The sequence below is a fragment of the Delphinus delphis genome, chromosome 1, assembly GCF_949987515.2.
Source record: "Delphinus delphis chromosome 1, mDelDel1.2, whole genome shotgun sequence".
Classification (NCBI taxonomy): domain Eukaryota; kingdom Metazoa; phylum Chordata; class Mammalia; order Artiodactyla; family Delphinidae; genus Delphinus; species Delphinus delphis.
Window position 1 is genome coordinate 31,428,331 of NC_082683.1, and position 24,195 is coordinate 31,452,525.

A 24,195-nucleotide genomic window follows, 5' to 3' on the forward strand; every position below is an offset into this window, starting at 1 on the left:
AGTTTCTTTATCTGTAAAGTGTAAAATAATAGTTTTGACTTCATTTGGTTACTGTGGGAATTAAATGAGACAATCTATAGCTTAGCATGGGGCGTGGCACATGACAAATGCTAAAAACATGTTAGCTGTCAGTAGCAGCAGTAATTACTGTTGGACATTCGTGTCAAGTATCGTTCAGCAGAAACGCTGCTTCTCTGTTGTATACGAAGTGGTATCCTTTTTACCGAACATCCATATACTGTACTCAAAGCCGATTTCCGGGTTTTTCCTCCGTGTGTCATTGGCCAGCAGAATTAACAGATGTCTCTCTCTCTCTCTCTCTCTTTCTCTCTCAAAAATAGGGAAATAAATGCTACAGGATACTAGATCTTTAAAGCTTGTGTTTCTTTTTGTAACTATGAGGATTACAATGCTCTGGTCTCTCTTCTGGTTATAATTTTATTGTTTCTGACCTGAAAAAATCGGGAGTATGTTAATCCTGCTTGATATTTTCTTTTGGACATCTTGGTGCAGCAGTTGAAATCTGTTTCACTTCACAGTTTGGGGGCCATAGTCCCCGGCCCTGGTTCCTCTTGGCCCTTCCCTTCCTGGTTGGTACCAGCCGCTGGCTTGCTTTTCCCCTCTTTCTCCTCCTCCTTCCTTCACGTTACCTTCTCCCAGGGCCTCTTTTCTTTCCCCCTCCCTTTTCCATTTACTCTTACATTCCCTCCCTCCTTCCTGCCCTCCCTAATTCCTCCCCTCCCCTGGTTTCTAGCTCCTTTTTGCTTTCTGTTTGTGTTTCTGAAGGCAGTGCTCCAATTACCTCATATTTGGAGAGAGGAAGCTGTAGCCAATCCGGTTTCTGTCTGCTTTTAGGTCAAGTGATTTCTGAACTGCAGTGAGATGCTTTGAATTTGTCTTGTTGCAGCTCTGAGCCTGTAAGATGGCTGTCTGAATCGGCAGCGGCTGGAAGAGACAGAGAGAGGCGGGGAGGGAGGAAGAATTGGAGGGATCGCCGGCATAGTGCATGTTTTTAAATGTGCATCTAATCCGATGAAGCCAAGGTTGGGATTTCTCTGGGATCCCAGGACTGGCTTAGCTGCGTTTTTGCTGAGATTAGGAGAGGAAAGCGATGGGAAATTCGCTGGGCTGCGTTAAGGAGCCGAAAGATTCAATAGCTGTTCCTGAGAAGACTCCCATATCTCCTAAGAAAAGGGTTCGGCTCAAAAGGAAGTGGAGGGGGAAGAAAACCTCTACTCCAGAGGTCCCTCGCGAGGAAGAACCCTTGCAAGGAACTGGAGTCATCGAAGAGACGGAAACCCTGACGAAGTTAACAGTGAGTCTCCAACAGGAGGAAGGAGTGGGAGGGGTAGAGCCACCCCCCACAGACATTTTACTGCCTGGGGACTCGGCCCCCGACTCAGGGGTGGGAGATCAGGGGATGATCGTACAGGTGAAGGAGAGATTCCAGGGGGAGATCCAGACTGCTCAGCTTTTGTTAGAGAATGAGTCATCAGTTGCCAGAGGGGTCTGGGATTCCCTGGAAGAGGGGATGACTGTCATCGCTCACCTGCTCGATAACCCCGCAGAAAGGAGCTGTGAGAAGTCAGTGAGCCAACTGGTGGAATTTCCGAGGACAGCATCCTGCAGCAGCAGGGCTGTGCTGCTGCCTTTGCATGGAGGGACTGCAGTGGAGAAAGGAGATACTCAGCTTGGATTTGGGAGCAGCACTTTCCCCAGGACAGACTGCCCCACCGACACAAGACATCAAGACCATCTTTCCGACGGATGGAGTGTAGGGGGAGGAACCAAGGGTATTTTAAGTGCCCCTCAGACAGGTGCCTGGATTGTGGAACGTTCTCCTTCGTCACTACCGGCCCAGTCGAGAGGCCAGAGCTGCACAGAGCCTGCCCACGTGGGTCGAGTGCCCCCCCAGGTTCCCAGACTGCCTGCTTCTCAGAGTGATTTATCCATCAGTGGCCTGACTGAGAGCATCTTGCCCTCCTCCTCTGGCTATGGCAGCGATGGGCTGCACTTACGAGGGGTCCAGCCTAAAGATACAGAGCCTGAAAAGAGCTCCACGTCCTTCTCAGAAGAGGACGGCACCCTTTCTTTGGAGGCAAGCCCCACCCCCTTAGGGGGTCTGGAGGAGGTAGGTGGGCATGTTCAAGGGGTAGTCACACAGCGGGTAGTCACACAGCGGTTTGTATTACTGGCCTCAAACTTGTGAAAGTGGAATGTGGCGAGCAGTGAAGAGCTTGGTGCTGCTCCTCAAACTTTACCTGTTAGTCAAGTACTAGTAGTTAGCGACTGCTGCGCTTGGCAAGCGAAATCTATTTCAGGTCTGCCCCTTGATGCTTGAACCTATCTTGTTGTCTCTGGGGGATCCCTGACTCTGGGTAACCATGCTATATAATTGCTGGAGCTATCTGGTGGGGTTCTCTCTCCAGGTGCAGTGCTAGGTAATACTTAACTCTCAGGAGGTCTGTTTATCAGCGTCCCTGCTGTAGGAGGTTGTGGTATGGCACGGAGGTGATGGGGAGGCCTAGCTGATTCCAAGATGAGTGTGGAAGGGGTGAGGGCTGAGGCACTGACTTCGGTGTGGTTGTTCTTCTCCTCTGGAGAATGATGTTCTTATTGGAGCTGATGTAATTCCCCCCCTTGGGGACACTGCTAATGGCAACACCCATTCAGTATGTGTTTAGGTGGAGAGGCTAGTCCTCCTTTGGTTCCTAATTCCAGCATTAGAGGAGAGGGGCATGGATTTATCTGGAGATTAGTCCAGAGCTGGGGGGAGGGGGTAGAGAGGGAGTTAGGGCAGTCTGAAAGTTCAAGGCTAGAAACAGTTTGTTTTCTGATTGGACTTGTTTATGGCTCTAACATGTTTTTGTTTGTGAGATATATATTCAGACATAAGTGGAGGTGGTGGTAGTTTTAGGTGGTGGGTGTTGTGAGGGGTCAAGGAGCAAGTGAGAATTCAAGAGCTCTGAACACTGAGAGGGAAGGAGACTCAGCAAGACCTTGGGTGGCACAGGTTCTGGTCTGTCACACAGGGGTGTGATTGTGTAGGTGACTAAAGTTATAATTCATCATTGACGGAAGAACTTTTATTGGCATGTCAGTCTCTGCAGCAGAAGAAATAAAAACTTAGGCTCCCAGAGCGGCAAGAGGTGGAAGATGGAACATGGCATTTTCCTTGCTAGGCTGTGGGCAGCTGCCCTGGTGTCTGCAGAGCAGACACTGTGGCCCACCTACAGGTGCCCTGCTAATCATCAACAGTATGAGGCTGAGGAGAGACGTAAATTTTAAGCTGATCTGTGCTTAAAATGACCTTTTGGGTGATGAATTTCCCCCATGGATAGGCCCATTTCAGTGCCCTTTGTTATTATAGAGTTTGGAGACTCCGAACAGTTGGAGGAAAAGATGGCCATTGAAAAATATTTGTTATGCGGTTGGGCAGGAGGCATCCTTGGGCTTTTCCATATAAAAATGTGTGTGTGTGTGTGTATGCGTGTGTGTGTGTGTGTGTGTGTGTGTTAAAGCGGGAAGGGAGGCAGTGAGGCTGCTGGGGGGTGGGGTGTATTTGAGGTTCATCGAATAAGAGGGAATGTCAAAGTCAGCCTTTATCTTTGTACAGAACAGATGGAGAGTAATTGTGGCAGAACCAACTGCTGAACTGACCGCTCCTTTGATATTCCTGGGGTTAAAGTTGAAGCTGTGGAGGCATCACGATGATTTAGGATACGTGCTCATAATTCGGTGTGAGACTTTCAGAAAGTTTGGAGTATAAAATGTGAAGGGACTCCTAGTGGAAATCAGTTCTAGATAATGGCCCATAAGTGACTGTGGTGCTTTTGGTGTGGGATCTCCACCCGGAGCGGGAAGGTTCTGGACAACTCTGTGAGGAGTCTCCAAGAAAAGATTGGTGGGAGTAGACTATGATCTGTAGTTTAACAGAGTCAACAGCAGTGTGATTCTTGGGCTGTTCAGTATGAGAATGATACTGGTGTGTGGCGTTTTCTGGGCAGCCAGGCTCTACATCCCGTCCCAGCTACCCCTTGAGAGGAGACACAACCAGACTACTCAGTGATGGCCCAGGCAGAAAAACTAGGTGGCCCAGAGTCAGCTCAGAAGGCTGACACGTCTCTGAGGCTCTGTGTCCATCAGGTGATGCAGGGACCACAGACTGACCATTCTGTATGACAGATAAGAAGTGACTTCTCAAGATAAATGTGAAATCCCTTCGGGATGAAAGTCCTTAAGGTCACAGGGGCCTCAAACCCTCTTTGGTCTCTGAAGGCATTGTCTTCAGGGAGCTGCCCCCTCCCTGGCAGGCTGTTCACACGGCCTGGGGACAGCTGGGCAGCTCGAGAGACAGGGCAGTGTGTTTTGACACTGCAGACCTCCTGTGAAATGTGGATTGAACCACAAGGTGAGAGCATCTGACTGGAGTGAGAGCCCTGGGAGGACACGGGGGTCAGAAGAGCCCACCGCTGCTGGTCACACACCAGCTCCTTCGCGGAGACGGGCAGCAGGCGCTTCAACAGGTTTGAGTTTTTGTTTGTTTGTTGGTGCTCGTTTTGTTTTGTCTTTAACATGTCAGGGTAGTAACCCTCCGTAGAAACAGTTTGAGCTTCAGAATGGTGTCTGTCCTTGGCATAACTCAGGCCGCCTTGTCCCTCCCGTTGATCACTCCAGGGCATGATGATGGGAGTGGGGCCAGGCTCCGGCTGCACAGAAACTTGGCAGTGGGTTTGTTTCTTTTCAGGATGGAGAGAAATGGGAACTGATTCTGATGCTTGCTGAGTGCCGGGTTTAGGTAATAGAAGACAAATGGTCTGCTTTTCTGTTCACCTGGTAGAGCCGATTCTTCTCTTGACAGGAAACAGTTAACAAGAGAAACAGGATGACAGGGGCCAGGGGACAAAAATGGTTTTCAGAATAAGTAGACTGAGATTTGGAGCCAGATGGGAGCGAGTTAACAGCAGTTGTACTTTGATGTCAGACAAAGGCCTTCGCTGGTCCATTCCATCTCTCAGGAGGACTCCCTACTCCCAGCTGCCATCAATAGCCGTAATACCTGGCTTAATGGAACAAGGAAAATTGTTGAAAAACCCTTTCTTTTCTCTGTCTTGGCTCCACTGCCAATTGTTAGTGGATTGTGTTGATGGAGAATTGGCTGTATACCATTGCCCTTGCCACAAATCCTTAGATTTCAGGTGAATAGTCAGATAACTCTGGGGCTAGGAATGATGAGAAAGAAATCAGTTGGTATATTATTTTCTGGGCTGAGCCTTTTCAGTTATAAGTATCCCTTTCCCATTTCTCCTCTTTCATTATAGGGAAAGTAGTTTTACTAATATTGGCTTTGTATTACAAGAAGAAAGCAAAATTAACCAGATGATACTATTGGAGGAATGTAGCAGTTAAAGTTACAGTTAGAGCTTCATTTAAGAAAGGAATTTTCTTTAAAAAAAAATTTTTCTTTAAAGAATGTATTTATTTATTTTTGGCTGCGTTGGGTCTTTGTTGCTGCCCGCGGGCTTTCTCTAGTTGCAGCAAGTGGGGGCTACTCTGCGTTGCGGTGCGCGGGCGTCTCATTGTGGTGGCTTCTCCTGTTGCAGAGCGCGGGCTCTAGGTGCACAGGCTTCAGTAGTTGTGCCGCATGGGCTCAGTAGTTGTGGCTTGTGGGCTCTAGAGCGCAGGCTCAGTAGTTTTGACGCACGGGCTTAGTTGCTCCGCGGCATGTGGGATCTTACCGGACCAGGGTTCAAACCCATGTCCCCTGCATTGGCAGGCGGATTCTTAACCACTGCGCCCCGAGAGAAGTTCCTTTCAAAAAATTTTACTTAATTAAAAATATTACCAAAGAATCATTATTTTTCAGGTGTAACAATGGTGTTGTGGTTATGTTTAAAAAAAAAAGTCCTTTTAGAGATACATACTGACGTGTTTTTGGAGGAAAGGATAGTGTGGGCTTTGCTTCATAATAATAGGGGAGGGGTGAAGTGGGTGGAGTGTAGATGAAACAAGATTAGCTATGAGTTGATATGGTTGAAACTGGGTGATGGGTACATAGGAGTTCATAATACCATTCTGCCTTTTTATTGTATATATTTGGTATTTTCCGTTTCAAATGGAAAGTTGTTTTTCTGGGTTTTGATTTGCTTTTTGCTGCTCTTCTCACTAATTTGTTTTGGAAAATGTATTTTTTGTCAAATTGTTATTTATATTAACATGTAATATGTTTATTATTATTGTCTTTTTTTAAAATGTTATCCCCACATGTACCTATGGCAACCACCAATCTGTTCTCTGTTATCTATGAGCTTTTTTTTTAAAGATTCCATGTATAAGAAGGATCGTACAGTATTTGTCTTTCTCTGTCTGACTTATTTCATTTAGCATAATGCCCTCGAGATCCAGCCATGCTGTCGCAAATGGCAGGATTTCATTCTCTTTAATGGCTGAATACTATTCCATTATGTGTATGTGCCACAATTCCTTTATCCATTCATCCTTTGATGGATACTTCAGCTGTTTCCATAACTTAGCTATTGTAAACAAAGCTGCAGTGAAGGTGCATATATCTTTTCAAGTTAGTGTTTTCATTTTCTTTGGATAAGTACCCAGGAGTAGAATTGCTGGATTGTATGGCAGTTCCATTTTTAAGTTTTCGGGAAACCTCCATACTGTTTTCCAGAGTGGCTACACCAATTTACATTCCTACCAACAGTGCACAAGGGTTCGCTTTTCTCCACATCCTTGCCAGTATATGTTATTTCTTGTCTTTTTTGATAAGAGCCATTCTAATAGGTTTGAGGCAGTATCTCATTGTGGCTTGGGTTTGCATTCCCCTGATGATTAGTGATGTTGAGCATCTTTTGATGTACCTGTTGGCCATCTGTATGACTTCTTTGGAAAAATGTCTATTCAGATCTTCTCCCCATTTTTAAATTGGATTGTTTGTGTTTTTGCTGTTGAGTTGTATAAATTCTTTCTGTATTTTGGATGTTAACTTCTTATCAGATGTATGATTAGCAAATATGTTCTCCCATTCAGTGGGTTGCTTTTTCATTTTGTTGATGGTTTCCTTTGCTGTGTAGAAGCTTTTTAATATGGTGTAGTCCCACTTGTTTATTTTTGCTTTTGCTTTTAGTGTCAGATTAAATACATCAGTGCCAAGATCTATATCAAGGAGATTGCTGCCTATGTTGATCTATATCAAGGAGATTGCTGCCTATGTTTTCTTCCAGGAATTTTATGATTTTAGGTCTTAAGGTCAAGTCTTTAATCCACTTTGAGTTAATTTTGGGATATGGTGTAAAACAGTGGTTGAGTTTCATTCTTTTGCATTTGGCTGTCTAGTTTTCCCAACACCATTTATGGAAGAGACTGTCCTTTCCCCATTGTGTATTTTTGGCTCCTTTTTTGTATATTAATTGAACACATATGCATGGGTTTATTTCTGGGTTTTCACTTCAGTTCCATAAGCCAAATACCATACTGTTTTATTACTACAGCTTTGTAATGTTGTTGGGAATCAGGGAGAATGATGCCTCCGGGTTTGTTCTTTTCTCAAGATTGCTTTGATTAATCAGTGTGTGTGTGTGTGTGTGTGTGTGTGTGTGTGTGTGTGTGTAGTTCCATACAAATTTTGGGATTATTTGTTTTATTTATTTGAAAAATACCATTGGAATTTTGATAGGGATTGTACTGAATCTGTAGATTGCTTTGAGTAGTGTGGACATTTTAACAGTAATGATTTTTCCAGTCCATGAGCACAGAATTTCCTTCCATTTATTTGTGTCTGAAATTTCTTTCATTAATGTCTTATAGTTTTCTATATACAGGTCTTTTACCTGCTTGGTTAAATTTATTCCTAGGTGTTTTATTCTTTTTGATGCAGTTATAAATGGGATTGTTTTCTTTATTTATCTTTCTGATAGTTTGTTATTAGTGTATAAAAATGCAACAGATTTTTGCATATTGATTTTGTATCCTGCAAGTTTATTGAATTTGTTTATTCCAATAGTTTTTTGATGTCTTTAGGAGTCTTTGGGGTTTTCTGTATATAATATTCTGTCATCTGCAAATAGTGGCAGTTTTACTTCTTCCTTTCCAATTTGGATGCTTTTTATTTCTTTTCCTTGCCTAATTGCTCTGGCCAGGACTTCCAATATTATGCTGAATAAAAGTGGAGAGAGTGGGCATTCTTGTCTTGTTCCTGATCTTAGAGAAAAGACTTTCATCTTTCCATCACTGAGTATAATGTTAGCTCTGTCCTTTATTATGATGAAATACATTTCCTCTATACCTGCTTTGTTGAGAGTTTTTATAAATGGCTGTTGAATTTTGTCAAGTGCTTTTTCTGTATCTATTGAGATGATAATACGATTTTTATTCTTCCTTTTGTTAATGTGTGCTATATCACATTGACTGATTTATGGATGTTGAACCATCCTTGCATACCTGGAATAAATCCTACTTGATCGTGGTGTGTGATCCTTTTAATGTATTGTTGAATTTGGTTTGCTAATATTTTTTTAAGGATTTTTGCATCTATGTTCATCGGGAATATTGCCTGTAATTTTCTTTTCTTGTGGTGTCTTTGTCTGGTTTTGTTATCAAGGTAATGCTGGCCTCATAAAATTAGTTTGGATGAGTTCCCTCCTCTTCTGTTTTTGGAAGAGATTGAGAAGTATTGGTGTTAATTCTTCTTTGAATGTTTGATAGAGTCTATCAGTGAAGCTGTCTGGTCCTGGACTTTTGTTCGTTGGGAGGTTTTTGTTTGTTTGTTTTTTGTTTTTTGCTGTTGTGGCCTCTCCCATTGCGGAGCACAGGCTCTGGACGCACAGCCTCTGGACACGCAGGCTCAGCGGCCATGGGTCACGGGCCCAGCCGCTCCGTGGCATGTGGCATCTTCCTGGACCGGGGCACGAACCCGTGTCCCCTGCATCGGCAGGCGGACTCTCAACCACTGCACCACCAGGGAAGCCCTTGTTGGGAGGTTTTTGATTACTGATTCAATCTCCTTACTAGTAATCAGTCTGTTCAGATTCTCTGTTTCATCATGATTCAGTCTTGGTAGGTTGTATATTTCTAGGAATGTATCCATTTCTTCTAGGTTGTCCAACTTGGTGTGTAATTTTTCATAGCAGTCTTTTATGATCCTTGGTATTTCTGTGGTATCACTTGTAACATCTCCTCTTTCATTTCTGATTTTATTTGTCTCCTCTGTTTTTCTTGGTGAGTCTAGCTAAAGGCTTGTCAATTTTGTTTATCTTTTCAAAGAACCAGCTCTTAGTTTTGTTGATCTTCTCTATTGTCTTTTTCATCTTTATTTTATTTATTTCTGCTCTAATCTTTGTTATTTCCTTCCTTGTACTAACTTTTGGCTTCATTTGTTCTTCTTTTCCTAGTTCCTTGAGATGGAAAGTTAAAAAAAAATAATGGTAGAATTATATAGTGCATATACTGAAAAAGGATTAATGTCCCGAATATATGAAGTGTAGTATAGGTGACGTGGTTAAGAGTGTGGAGCCAGGTTGGCTGAGTTTGAATTCCAGCTCTACTACTTAGTAGCCATGTACCTTGGGGCAAGTTACTTAAATTCTCTGTGGCACAGTTTCCTCATTTGTAAATTGAGGATAAGAATAGTATGTACTCAATGTAGGGTTGTTGTGAGAATTATGAGTAAATTCAAGTAAAACACAATAGATGCTTGTTACTAATATTATTATTTAAATAATTCCTATAAATAAGAAAAAGGTAAACACACTAGTAGAAAAATAGGGGAAAGCCCAGGAATAAGCAGTTCATAAAAAAAGAAAACCCAAATGCCTCATACACAGGAGTCTTTCTCACTAGTAATCAAAGATGTAAAACTCAAAACAACAACAGGATCCCATTTTATATCCCTCAGACTGGCAGAAAATAAAAAGTTTGAAAGTACAGAGTGTAGGTGAAGATGCAGAATAATGGAAAAACCTCTTCACACCCTTGTGGATAGAAGTATAAATTGTTATTGTTATTTGACAGTAGTTTGGCAGTATTTAGGAGAATTTAAAAATGCCAGTAGTCTGTGACTTAGGATTTCCGTTCTAATTGTATTCCCCAGAGCAGCAGTCGCCAGCCTTTTTGGCACCAGAGACCAGTTTCGTGGAAGACAGTTTTTCCATGGATAGGGGTGTGGGAGGGGGTGGGGGTGTTTCAGGTGGTAATGCGAAATGTGATCGGCAGATGAAGCTTCGCTCACTCGCCCGCCGCTCACCTCCTGCTGTGCGGCCCAGTTCCTAACGAGCCGCGGACCGGTACTGGTCTGCGGCCTGGGGTTGGGGACCCCTGCCCTAGAGAGACCTCCATGACTCTGAACTTGAATATTGAAAGGAGTACCCCGGATCTTTACCTAACTCTTCTGTAGGTAAGAAACACAGCTGCCATGAGATCCTTCTAGCCAGGCATTTGTAATGAATTATTGCATTGTGCCCTCACCTGTTTCTTGAATGGAAGTTTTCAAAGTCTGATGCCTTCACTGTAGCGGGATGAAGTCAGCTAGAAACTTCAGGACATGTGAATCAAGTATCTGTTAGCTCATTACATCTGGTTTCATTCCCTGAGACTTATGCAGACTTACAAAGTCCAAAATCCTCAGCCTGGTATTCCAACCCCTCCATAATCTCTCTAATCTTCTCTCCTATATCAGTTCCCAGTTTGAGCTTTCATGTCTTTTGTTTTTAATATGCTGAAATTTTTATTTTTAATTAATTAATTAATTAGGCTGCGTTGGGTCTTTGTTGCTGCCCGTGGGCTTTCTTTAGTTGCGGCGAGGAGGGGCTACTCTTCATTGTGGTGCGCGAGCTTCTCATTGCGGTGGCTTCTCTTGTTGTGGAGCACGGGCTCTAGGCGTGTGGGCTTCGGTAGTTGTGGCTCGCGGGCTCTAGAACGCAGGCTCAGTAGTTGTGGCGCAAGGGCTTAGTTGCTTTGCGGCATGTGGGATCTTCCCGGACCAGGGCTCGAACCCGCGTCCCCTGCATTGGCAGGCAGATTCTTAACCACTGCACCACCAGGGAAGCCCTCTTCTTAGATATTAAAACTCAGCATAGATGTTGTCTTATCATCTCTGCAGAGTTCCTCGACACTGCTAGTTTGGGTTACTTGCTTACCTCTGTCACAGCATTGATCTCTCTGATTGGTATATTGTCTCCCCTACTACATTGCTTGAGCTTGAGGCCCAAGGTTGTGCTTTCGTCTTGAGATACCAAGAACTTGAACACAGCTCCTAGAACATAGGTATTGCTCAAGAAATAACAACAGAATGAGTCAGTCCCATGGTGATTGACTTTTTGTTGTTGTTGTTCTCCCTCGTCCTAACATATGGTGTCTGACATAGTGTGAAGCACTGATGAGATGTTGTTCAGTAAAAACTAACTGACTTATTAGGAACATGCTCAGTTTCTAGATAATGCTTCAGAGAAGGAATTAATCAAGCCATGGGAAGTGTGCGTTGAAAGAAAACTCAGGTAGATGAGTTTAGTCTCTGAGATGGTAATGAGGCTGTGCTGTCTCTCCAAATGGTTCCTTTTAAACATCCAGATGAGGGAGAAAGCTCCCTGACACTGAAGCTGGAATTCCCCATTTGGGAGATTAAGGTAAAAGCTTCTATGTATCCCAAAGGACAGCACTGTGCAATCCCATGTGAATATTACATGAAAAGATGGACAAAAGCCAAATTTAATTATTGAGATGATTGTGATGATAATCCCATTTTTCTCATCCAGTTCACAATCTAGGAAAGGCCCTAATCCAAACAGGGTATTTTTCCTACCCCTGAGGGATCTAAATATTTCCCTGTCTCATTACAGCTATGTGGAAAATCTGAAGTACAGCTGTTCATTGAACAGTTTCCAATGCAATATACAAAGATACTGTGATTGGCAGACAGGAGATGCCATCGGAGATATTGACTGTGATATTGTGGAGATACAATATCAGTTGACTAACTGGAATTTCTTTTTTGGGTAAAGAACCCAAATACTCACATTTCATTTTGCTTATTCAACTTCTGTCCCTTTTCACTTCAACAAATCTATCTCCTGTTCCCAGCAATGTTTTGCCTTAATATGTATGTGAAGCACTACAGTGGAAGAACTGGGATATGTCAGTGTGGGTGGCATGTAGCCACTGAAATAAATAGCTAGAAATGTCGTGGAGGAGAACTGGCAGAGAATTGGTGCCGGTGAGGGGCTGTTTACACTGGACTCACAGGCTGATGGCGTGGGCACCGGAATCCATCATTAGGTCCTTGGCTTGTTTGCTTATATACATTATATATGTTATTTGCTAGGCAAGTTTGCTGTCAATAAAGTAATGTGTCTCAGGATTCTAGGTGGGTCTTACCCCCAAGTACATTTATTTGTTTATTTTTATTATTTTGTTTATTAACCAAGTGATTATTAATTAAAACATGTTAAGTGTCCACCATATGACCAGTACAGCACTAGGTGCAATACAGAAGGACCTTGATCACTGAGTCTCAGAGATGCATCCCAGCTTCTGCTGGGACATATCCTGTGTTGAGGAGCTCTCCTTCATAGCAGCTGCTATGATTTTAGGTCGTTCTGATAGTTAAGATGTAGTATCAGCACCTCAGGAAGCCTAGTCTTGGGGAGATATTAAATAATAAAAATACATTAAATAATAGCCAGTTGCAAGATAGCATTTAATTGATGATACAGACTGACAGTGCTTTGGGAGTTAGACAGCAGTAACTGAAGGAGAACCACCATTTATACAAGGAAGAGAGAAGGGAACTTTGTCGAGCTTAGCCCCGTGTTTGGGCTGGGCACTTCACTGTATAATATCGTTGATTGTCACAGCTATCCTGAAAAGGTAATAGGTGTGATTCCCACTTTACAGATGGTATAACCAAGGTCCAGCTTGTAGTTGGTGAACTTGAGATTCAACCCTAGGCTTGTGTCGAATCAAAGGCATGCACTTTTCTCCTCTCTCAGACTGACATTTCTTCAAAGTAGGTCCTGTGCTAGATTTTGGAGGTTTCTTAAAATAACTTTTTTCTAAATATAAAAATATACATAATGTAGAAAATTTGGGAAACATAAAAATCATCTATAATGCTACCATTTAGAGATAACTATGATTACTAATTTGGTTTTTATACACATACATATATGCATCGACCACATACATTATGCATATATATGACTATTACTTAACTATATATTGTATATTTTTCATGTAAAATCAGTGTTATTATATATTATTTTGTTTGTATTCTTTTTCTTTTTGTAAAATATGGTGATCATTTTCCTATCATTAACGTTTTCTAAAGCATATCTTTTTTTTCCTTAAATAAGATTTTTTATTGGTAATAAAATCAGCAAACTTTATATGGTAGAAACATCTCAGAGTATTTTTACACTAGAGGAAGACTTAGCAAAGGCAGCCAGTTTATTTGACAACACATTTCCTTTTTTATTTTATTTTATTTCATTTTATTTGTTTATTTTTCCTCATCAGTTACTTCCTTTTTTACTAAAGCATACCTTTTTAAGTGCTACAAAGAATTCTACCATGTATATGTGCTATAATTTATAACCAATCAATCACTCGTTTTAGTTTAAGCTCTTTATAGCTTTTTGCTATAAAATATTTATCATATTTTGATAAGCATTCTTGTGACATATTTAAAGTGTACATCATGGTGATTTGATACACAGGCAGACCTTGTTTATTGTGCTTTACAGATACTGCGTTTTTTACAAATGTTTGTGGCAACCACGCGTTGAGCAAGACTGCTGGCATCATTTTTCCAACAGCATTTGCTCACTTCTTGTAATATTTCAAACCCTCCACCAGCAAAAAGATTACAACTTGCTGAAGGCCCAGACGGTGGTTAGCATTTTTTAGCAATAAAGTATTTTTTAATGAGTATACATTGTTTTTTTAAGACATAGTGCTATCGCGTATGTATTGATAATATAGTATAGTGTAAACATGACTTTTATATGTACCAGGAAACCAAAACATGCATGTGACTCACTTTATTGTGATTGATATCTCCTCTATTGCTGTGGTCTGGAACTGAACCTGTGGTACCTCCCAGGTGTGCCTTTATGTGTATATTGAGAAAGGATTCCCACCTCTAGTTAAGTGCTAACACACCCATTACCTCACTTTTTGTGTGTGTATGTGAGAACATTTAAGTTCTACTCTCTTGACAAATTTCAGTTATACAATACAGTGTTATCAACTGTAGTCACCTATCTTTTACATTAAATCATCAGACCTTATTCAACTTATAGCTGAAAGTTTATACCCTTTTTCTGTCCTCTTCCTATTTCCCCCACCACTATCCCTTGGCAACTACTATTCTACTCTCTGTTTCTATGACTTTGACATTTTTTCTTTTCTTTTTTTTTTAGATTCCACATATAAGTGATATCATGCAGTATTTGTCCTTGTCTGGCTTATTTCACTTAACATAATGCCCTCCAGTTTCATCCATGTTGTCACAAATGACGGGGTTTCCTTTCTCATGGCTGAATAATATTCCATTGTATATACCACAGCTTTTGGTGGACACTTAGGTTGTTTCCATATCCTGGCTATTGTGAATAATGCTGCAGTGAACATTGAGAGTGCAGATATCTTTTCGAAATCTTGTTTTCATTTCCTTTGGATGTACCCAGAATTAAGGTCTCTAGATCCTATGATAGTTCTGTTTCTAATTTTTTGAGGAATCTTCATACTGTTTTCCAGAGTGATTGTACCACTTTATAATCCCACCAAGAGTGCACGAGTGTTCCCTTTGCTCCAGATTTTTACCAGTACTTGTTATGTCGTCTTTCTGATGACAGCCATTCTAATAGGTGTGAGGTCATAACTCATTACGGTTTTGATTTGTGTTTCCCTAATGCTTAGTGATGTTGAATACCTTTTCGTGCACCTGGTGGCCATTTGTATGTCTTCTTTAGAGAAATGTCTATTCAGATCTTCTGCCCAATTTTAAATCTGATTGTTTCTTTCTTTGTTTTGAGTTGAATGAATTCTTTGTATATTTTGGATATTAACCCTTTATCAGATATATGATTTGTAAATATTTTCTCCCATTCCGTAGGTTGCCTTTTCATTGTGTTGATGGTTTCCTTTGCTGTGCACAAGCCTTTTAGTTCGGTGTAGTCCCAATTGTTTGTTTTGCCTTTGTTGCCTTTGCTTTTTGGTATTGATAAACATTCTTGTATAAAATTTTTTGCAGATTTCTCTAATGACTTCCTATCAAGTGTATGTGTATTTTAAGACTTATTAAAAACCGTCCTCTAGAGAAATTATGCCCTTTATACTCTCACCAGTGGCAGTGTATGAGAATCCCCAATTTCAGATATTCTTTCCAATACTGAGTAGTATCATTAAAAAAAAAAAAAGAAAAACTATTCTAATGTGACAGGTAAAAAAGTGACCTCTCAAAATTTTAATTTGCATTTCTTTGACTACCAGATAGGGTGAATATATGTTGGAGTTGTCATCTTGAAGTGCTGCCAGCCTTGGATCTCCCTCTTCTTCTAAGAGCCATAATGTATGAAGAGAAGGTTTAAAGGCTTCATCTTATTTACACTAAATTACTTCATATCCTATCTTTTGGCAGATCTCTGACATCTACATTAGTGGAGAATCAGGGGACATGTCAGCTAAGGAGAAGCTGCTCCTGTGGACCCAGAAAGTGACAGCTGGTTACACAGGAGTCAAATGCACCAACTTTTCCTCCTGCTGGAGTGATGGGAAGATGTTCAATGCACTTATTCACCGATACAGGTAAATACAGTGAAGTTTCAGTGGACCTGGAGAGGCTTCTTCTCATCTCTTGTTTGTAATCAGCTGTAATGCCACACTTCCCCTCAACCAACAATCCAGGCTCTGATTCATTTTATTTATTTTAAAAAGGAATATGTATTGAACTCCTACTGTTCCAGGCACTGGGCTCATATAGCAGTGAAGAAAACAGCTAAATTCTTGCCCTCATGGAGCTTACTTTTCAGTGGGGAAGATAAGCAATAAACAAATAAGTGTATGCTGTCTTACAGTGGTGGGTGCAGTGGAGGGAAAGAGAATGATGGAGGTTGTGGCATTTTGGACAGGGTGGTCAGAGGTGGTCTCTCTGGTGAAGATGTTGGAGCAGAGTCATGGATGAGGAGTAGTGGGCCATGCAGGTCTCTAGGCTCAGCATGTCTCACTCGGAGGAGATAACAAGTGCAAAGGGCCAGTAGTGGGGGACTTGCTTGGAGTGGGTGAGGAAGATAGGAATTCTGAATGATGAAAATCAAAATTTATTGTACTCTTAGTGGTCATAAACACTCATAGGGAAAGTTGATACCTTTCCCTTGAAATCCAACAAACCTACTATTATGTAAGTTTAGAATTATGGAGCACTGGGCTCCTGGAGTGTGATTGAAAGTGGGACTAGTGCGCCTCTAAACCTCTTGCTTTCTCTCTAACTCATCCAGTGTTTTTCAGCTCTGAGTACTTTTAAGAGGGTTTCTTTGTGTGAACTCCCATGTGCTATGTATCTGGGGGCCTTTCATATACCTTGGTGGACTTTTACAGACCTGACCTGGTAGATATGGAGAGGGTACAGATCCAGAGTAACCGAGAGAACCTGGAACAGGCTTTCGAAGTAGCAGAAAGACTGGGCGTCACCCGGTTACTGGATGCAGAAGGTGAGAGCTGACTGAAGTTGATAAGTTGATGATGTTTGGCATATATTCATTATTCCTTCCCCCAGCGGGTTCCTTTGTTCTAAGAAATTTCTTGCCTTTTGTCTCTCAGATGTGGATGTGCCATCTCCAGATGAAAAGTCTGTAATCACTTATGTGTCTTCTATTTATGATGCCTTCCCTAAAGTCCCTGAGGGTGGAGAAGGGATCAGTGCTACGGTAAAAGAACACTTTCCTAAAATACCTTCTGGCTATGATTTGTTTGGGTGGAATGTATTGATTAGAGTAGGTTTCTTAAGCACTCAGTGTATACAGAGCACTTTTAAACAGAGCGAACTGAATCCACATCATCTTGATACATGGTTATTGTCCTTGGTCTGTGGGAATGAGTCTAGATATCACTAATTTTGCAGTGTCCAGCATAGGCTATTCTAGGTGTCAGGAAATTAAATCCCATCTTGAGAGTCCTTGAGGAGCTTTGAAACTGGGACTCTGAGCATTAAACTGAATGGCGGTGTCTGTGTAGGCAATTAGAGGAAAAGATTTTATGTGGTTTGGGATGGCCTGAGCTACTTTCTCCTGTGCTTGTCTTGCATACTGCTAACCAGCAGGTGTGTGATATCTACCTTTTGGCAATAGGAAGTAGACGCCAGGTGGCAAGAATACCAAAGCCGAGTGGACTCCCTCATTCCCTGGATCAAACAGCATACAATACTGATGTCAGATAAATCTTTTCCCCAGAACCCTGTTGAACTAAAGGTAAAGTCATGGACTTAAATTGTGTTTTGTAAATTCACTCTGGGGAGTAAGTCTCAGAGCTTGTTGCTGCTGGCTTCTGGGTGAGGTGGTATGAAAAATTAGACCGGGTTGCTTGCATTCATTCACCAAATATTAATTTTGTAGGCACTTTATAATCAATATATACACTTCAAAGAAACAGAAATTCTGGCCAAGGAGAGAGAAAAAGGAAGAATTGAGGAATTATATAAATTATTAGAGGTAAGGAAACTTATCCTTTGCTGAGACTTAGGGTGTGCTGGTGTGCTCTTTGTTGCTTCTTTGTTAGGCAGATTCCCTGCATCTTCTTCCGAACCTCATTATAACAGCAATATTCTCAGGGTGACAAATCGAGCATCACTCTCAGGCTGCTCTTGAAAATTTACGGTAAAGGGGGAGTGTCAGCCATCTCTATTTTTTAAAGGGCCTGTTGAAAAATGGCATACAGTTATTCAGAAATCTTGAGTTTTGTACATGTTTTCCTGTTTCTCAGAGGGAAGCTAATTCTTTCCCTAGGATAGAAAGAAAAGAGACTTTCCTTCACATTTTGATTCCTAGAGAATTTGAAGCTGTGGAGATGGGCATTTAACCTTTCCACAGTGTGGGGGAGAGGGGTATGGGGAGGACAGGAGGATTTATGGAAAGTATAGAAGGAATGGAAGGATTTCAAGCAAGTGGTCTCTGTATTTTAGAGGTAATTTTTTAAAAAATTTATTTATTTATTTTTGGCTGTGTTGGGTCTTCGTTGCTGTGCACGGGCTTTCTCTAGTTGTGGTAAGTGGGTGGCTACTCTTTGTCGTGGTACGCAGGCTTCTCATTGCGGTGGCTTCTCTTGTTGCGGAGCATGGGCCCTGGCCTCACAGAAGCACATGGGCTTAGCTGCTCCGCTGCATGTGGGATCTTTCCGGACCAGGGGTCGAACCCGTGTCCCCTGCACTGGCTGGCGGATTCTTAACCACTGCGCCACCAGGGAAGCCCCCTAGAGGTGATTTTTTTTCTCATCTAGAGGTGAGGTACTGCTAAAATATTTGGTTGTTTTCTCTTATTAGTCAATGGAGAAAACTGCTGAATGCCTGGGTAAAGAAGCAAAAAATTAATTAAAACTGGGACCTGAGGGCATGGCTGTGTTTTTGGACTTAAAGGGTTATCTCTGGGTTTTTTAGGTATGGATTGAATTTGGCCGAATTAAACTGCCTCAAGGTTATCACCCTAATGATGTGGAAGAAGAGTGGGGAAAACTCATCATTGAGATGCTGGAGCGAGAGAAGTCACTTCGACCAGCTGTAGAGAGGTGGGTCCAGAGCCTGAAGGTGACATTACTTACTGGGCTGCTTTGAGGCCTGCACTTGACTATGGTCTTGATCTCATTTTAGGCTGGAATTGCTGCTACAGATTGCAAACAAAATACAGAATGGTGCTTTGAACTGTGAAGAAAAACTGACATTAGCTAAGAATACACTGCAGGCTGTAAGTCTGACTGTTCTATCTCACTTCTTATGTCACATGTTTTCCACTTCTAACCTTGTGCTCTAATGGTTGAAGTCAACAGTTAAGGGATCCAGCTTCCTTTCTCTTGGAATTGCAGTGGACCGCGTGGCTCCCTTGGTCCTAGTGGGTGGGAGCAATGGGAGTTTTCCCACTCTTCTTCTCCCTTTCTCTCTCAGGACGCTGCTCACCTGGAATCAGGACAACCAGTGCAGTGTGAGTCAGATGTCATCATGTACATTCAGGAGTGTGAAGGTCTCATCAGACAGCTGCAGGTGGATCTCCAGATCCTAAAGGATGAGAACTACTACCAGCTAGAAGAGCTGGCTTTTAGGTGAGAAACATGGGACTTAAATGGAGGGCTTGCTTACTGCTGAGGCTCAAGGATCAAGAGTCGGGCACTGAATCTTGGAACCTGGATGCTAGAGGTCAGCGTCTCAGTGGGGATGTTATAGGTATTTGGGGCAGGAAAATTCTCATGGTAGAAGACAGTCTCCCTTTACTGTTGGCCCTGCCCACTAAGTACCTGTAGGGTTCCCTAATCTTTGTGTGGCATCTTATAACGCCCCCACACGCTTCAGGGTAACTGCAGCCGTGTGGGACCACGTCTGCTTTAGAACTGCTGGGGTGATTCGATGTAGCATTTCATGGAGGAGGAAACCAGCACCCACAGAGGGGATGAGGATCTTTGTACAGAGCCGAGACTAAGAGCCGCATCTTTTGACCCCTAATCCATGGTTTATTCTGTTATATCATCCAAGAGTTGTAAGAACTGGTATTGATTTATTGCCTTGAGTTAATGCTGTGACTTGGCATTTGCCTCAGTGACAGCTCTGAACGATGAAGATGTTAATAATATCACCTTGCATTCACAGAACACGTTTTCTTTCTCAAAACACTTTTCCTAATGTGATCTCAGTTTTATTTTTACCTCATCTTTGTCAAGTGGATAGGGAGGATTTTATCTTAAAAAGCACGTTACAGATAATCTTTTCTTTCTCGTCTTCCATTTCAGGGTCATGCGTTTGCAGGATGAGCTGGTTACCTTGCGTCTAGAGTGCACGAACTTGTATCGGAAGGGCCATTTCACTTCACTTGAATTGGTTCCACCCTCTACTTTAACCACTACTCATCTGAAGGCAGAAGCCTTGACCAGAGGAACCCATTCTTCTTCTACCTCCTGGTTCCGAAAGCCCATGACTCGGGCTGAACTTGTGTCTATCTCCTCCTCTGAAGATGAAGGCAACCTCCGATTTGTGTATGAACTACTGTCTTGGGTGGAAGAAATGCAGGTGGGTGTACATTCCAAGTGCTTATGCAGTGCACTGAGGTTTACTGGATACAGCAGCTTGTCTCAGAGGGTTAGGTTGCTCTATGCCCCTTGTATAGATCCCCTCAATTATTGCTGCTACCTGGGGCCCAAGCCTCCTTCTCTATTAAATTTTGAAAGGATAGGATCAGTTCAGATCCTCAAAATCCCATACTAAATGCATAGGCTTTTCTAATTTGAAGCCCTTCAGGAATCTCTTCCCTTCAGCCAGCTGTGCTCTAAGTGAGAGCTGGTGGAAGAAGTTGCAGAGTCTGTAAATCTGTTATCTTTTCTGAAATTCTCTCATTGTCAGAGGAGCTGCTTCTCTACTGTTGTTTTTGTCTCAGCTCTTAAGAGTAAGCAAGACTGCTGTGTTTCACAGTTCTCAGGGACATTATTTACATGTATTCTAGGATAATGGTTCAAGTTCAAGATTTTCCTGTTATCCTCTAACCCTTTTGTTTTGTATTAAATTCTTCCCATCGTTGGATGATGGATTTTCCATGTACCAATAAATAAAAATATTCAAAGGCAAGCTGTTTTACAATTATCTTCCATTGGCCAATAGTTGGTGGCATGAATGAAGCTTAGTATTTACAGATATTTATTTCTTATCTCCATTCTGATTGTGAAATGGAGAGACCCCATAAAGGGAAATGCCTAAACTATAAAGTTAAGCATTTCAGCCTGTGGGAATGCCTTTCTGGTTGGTAAATGCAGGGATGTATTCCCATAATGCAGCAGCAAAAGGCTGCTTCTGCTGCTCTAGGTGGTGGGGTTTATTCTCCAGCTCCTTGGGGGTGGTTATGGCATACTTTCCTGTAAGAGACCAAAATGGAGATAGTTTAGATGTCCTTTTTCTCAATCCCCTCTCCCCAGTCCCTTTGTCCAAACTGATTGTGACAGTTTTCTTTTTCTGCCAACTTAGCAGTAAATTATGTTTGTAATTTTTCTTTTTTTCAGATGAAACTGGAACGAGCAGAGTGGGGCAATGACCTGCCTAGTGTGGAGTTGCAGCTGGAAGCACAGCAGCACATCCACGCCAGTGTGGAAGAACTGGGCTCAAGTGTCAAAGAGGCCAGGCTATATGAGGTGTGTGGCATTCAGAATCCATTATGGGAGGCTGGGGTGGCTGTGCGCGATGGGACAGTGCACAGCGCAGCTGTCCATGTGGAAAAGAAGGATACCCACGAGCAGCACTTGACCACAGGTCCCCTCAGCACATGAAGCGTCTCTTGCTCTTTGAAATAACCTTGTGAGAAAGGTGTTTTTTATTAACCCCTTTTTAGTAAAAAGAATAGTAATACTGAAAGCTAAGGTCAAAATTAGTAAGTAGTGAATGCAGTTTCCAAACTCAAGCCCTCTGCTCCAAAAGTTCATGCTCTTTCCACTTCACCATCTACCTGCAATAGAGAACTGGAGAGAAAAACTATTCACTTGGTCTCTCCTCTCCCTCACTCTTTCTATCTTCCCATTTTAAATTTCAGCTCTCCTCTTCCAAAAAGCAGCTGAGTAGTTGGAGGAATCACCAGGTATAGGTTTTGCTTAGAAACCTCCCAGAATTACTAGAAGCACAAGACCATGAGGTCATTCAGTTGTGCTTACTCTGCTGGACTGTTCCTCACTCAGTGCTGCTCTGAGCTATGCAATCTCACCTGGAGATTTGCTGTGCAAGCTTCTGTTTTCTCAGAATAACCAATCTCCATCTATGTGCAGACATAATATTTACATAGTTGAAATCATGCTGTAGATATAGTTTACTTACTCTTTCTCTAATATATTTTTATTTCATTCCTTTCTTATCAGGGAAAAATGTCCCAGAATTTTCATACCAGTTATGCTGAAACTCTTGGAAAGCTGGAGACACAGTATTGTAAATTGAAGGTGAGTTTTGGCTAACTCTCTTTTGTTCTGTTCATGGAGAATGTGGTTCCCTAATTCAGAAAGCTCTTGGTTTGAGCCTGTTTTGGTTTTCTGTTTATTAGTTTTATATTGTTCACTGTGCAGTTGTTCATATATCATAACATTTTCTCAATTTTCTTAATGGATCAAAAACCACTGCCCCAGAAAGTTTTAAGTAAGTAGAGCTTATCCTAGTTATCATACTTCACCAAAGCAGTGGGTGTATGTGCTCTGAGGCATCAAAACTAAGTCCCCCCCCGCCACCACCCCCGCATGGCTTGCGGGATCTTAGTTCCCCAGCCAGGGATTGAACCAGGGTCCTCGGCAGTGAGAGCATGGAGTCCTAACCACTGGAACGCCAGGGAATTCCCAAAAACCAAAAGTTTAAGATTGACAGGGAGGGGACTCCTCTTCTGTCTGTTGTTCTTCATTCCTGTCTTTCAAGATGTCCAGAGTAGGACAGTTCCAGGATCATTCTTTATCCAGGGAGCCCCACACAGGCCTGGCGTGGGATTGACACGGGCTCTCTGGGAGTCCCATACCAAACTTGTACTAAATTTAAGTCTGTGGAGAAGCACCCAGAGATTGAAAAATCAAGGCTAAGTTCATTTTCTCAGCCATTCTTTGCTTTGATGTCAAATGTGATATATCGTACAGATGAAAGCCTAGCAGTCTAACCTTGTAATCCTGCCTTTGTCTAGGAAACTTCTAGCTTCCGGATGAGGCACCTTCAGAGCCTGCATAAATTTGTCTCCAGAGCTACAGCTGAGTTGATCTGGTTGAATGAGAAGGAGGAGGAGGAACTAGCATATGATTGGAGTGACAACAATCCCAGTATCTCAGCCAAGAAAAATTACTTCTCTGTGAGTCTAGCACAACAGACCTGTCATATTTTGTAATAGCAGCAGAAGGAGCCAGAGGGGCTAGTCTGCTGAAAGCTTGGGTTTCTGGATTTGCATTTTGTTAGATAGAAATAGGAACCCTGCTTAATGCATCTGTTCCTGTGAGAAAGTGTATATGGAGAAGAGGGGAAATCGAGCCCTTGAATGAATTTATTGAGAATGCATTTAGAAAGGCAGTGTCTTGGGTGAAGAGAGCAGCAGTCTGCAAATTGAATCATTTCAGAAGCAGTATAACTTTGTAGTCAAGGTTATAGGCTTTGGAATGAGATAGACCTAACATCAAATTCTTATTCCTCCACTTACTAGCTCTGTGACCTTGGCAAGTCATTTACTCTCACTAGACCTCTGTAAAATGGGATAATAGTAGCACTTCAAAGCATTGTGTAAAAGGTTAAGTAAGATTTAGTAAGTTAATATAGCAAAGCACTTAGTATAGGGCTTAATGTTGTTTAACTGAGGTATATTCTTGGCTTCTTACAAATTCTGAATTCTCTTTAATTCATTCAACAATTGTTTGGTCTCCATCTCTTGGTTTGTAAAATGGGAAGGAAAATTCAGCATTGGCCAATGCAACACTGCTTTTTATGCTTTTCAGTGAAAGATAGAAAGTAGGATTGTTTTTTTGTTATTTTCAGTTTGCCCACATTTCAGAGAATTTTTCAGGATATTATGAACCCCATGAAAATAGGAAGAGTTTTAATAGCACTTAAAACTTCATTAGAGAGTGGTATATGATTCTTCTGAAGTAAAGAAGAAACAGTAGATACTGTAATACAGTAAACAGTCTGTATGAGAACAGAAATTAGGCTATGATAGAGACGTAAAGAAAGGGAGCATCGAGGAGAAGGGGTCAAATCTGATAGAGAGGATCAGTACCCAGCTGCACAGAAGAGCTGGCATCTAAACCAGGTCCTAAAGTGTTAACGGAATATAGAGGCGGAGCAGGGCACTGCAGCTGAGGGTACAGTCTGAGCGGAGCCAGCCAGTCGGGGATGCGGATCGGGTACCGTGTTCTGTGGGTGCTGACCTGAACCATCCACACCAGCCACGTTCCCTCCTTTCTTGCCTTCAGTCTCATGCTGTGTGACCCCACTTACTCAGGCCTGGCTCA

At 42.1% G+C, this 24,195-nt stretch overlaps 2 protein-coding genes across 15 annotated transcripts in view; both read left to right on the forward strand.

Annotated features, from left to right (window-relative positions):
* The window catches only part of MACF1 (microtubule actin crosslinking factor 1), a 341,652-nt gene that overhangs the window by 152,405 nt on the left and 165,052 nt on the right, over positions 1-24,195 (forward strand). For all 14 annotated transcript variants that reach the window (XM_060019755.1, XM_060019769.1, XM_060019756.1 and 11 more), the window contains 12 exons: positions 15,644-15,810; positions 16,600-16,712; positions 16,822-16,928; positions 17,349-17,468; positions 17,613-17,708; positions 18,650-18,777; positions 18,860-18,953; positions 19,151-19,305; positions 19,987-20,263; positions 21,244-21,372; positions 22,087-22,164; positions 22,884-23,045. In XM_060019755.1, coding sequence (XP_059875738.1) covers positions 15,644-15,810; positions 16,600-16,712; positions 16,822-16,928; positions 17,349-17,468; positions 17,613-17,708; positions 18,650-18,777; positions 18,860-18,953; positions 19,151-19,305; positions 19,987-20,263; positions 21,244-21,372; positions 22,087-22,164; positions 22,884-23,045 — 1,626 coding nt within the window. The remainder of the gene's footprint in view (positions 1-15,643; positions 15,811-16,599; positions 16,713-16,821; positions 16,929-17,348; positions 17,469-17,612; positions 17,709-18,649; positions 18,778-18,859; positions 18,954-19,150; positions 19,306-19,986; positions 20,264-21,243; positions 21,373-22,086; positions 22,165-22,883; positions 23,046-24,195) is intronic.
* LOC138414066 (uncharacterized) lies at positions 797-2,209 on the forward strand. The gene has a single exon (XM_069540653.1). It carries the CDS (start codon positions 1,112-1,114, stop codon positions 2,207-2,209), a length of 1,098 nt encoding a protein of 365 aa, XP_069396754.1. The 5' UTR covers positions 797-1,111.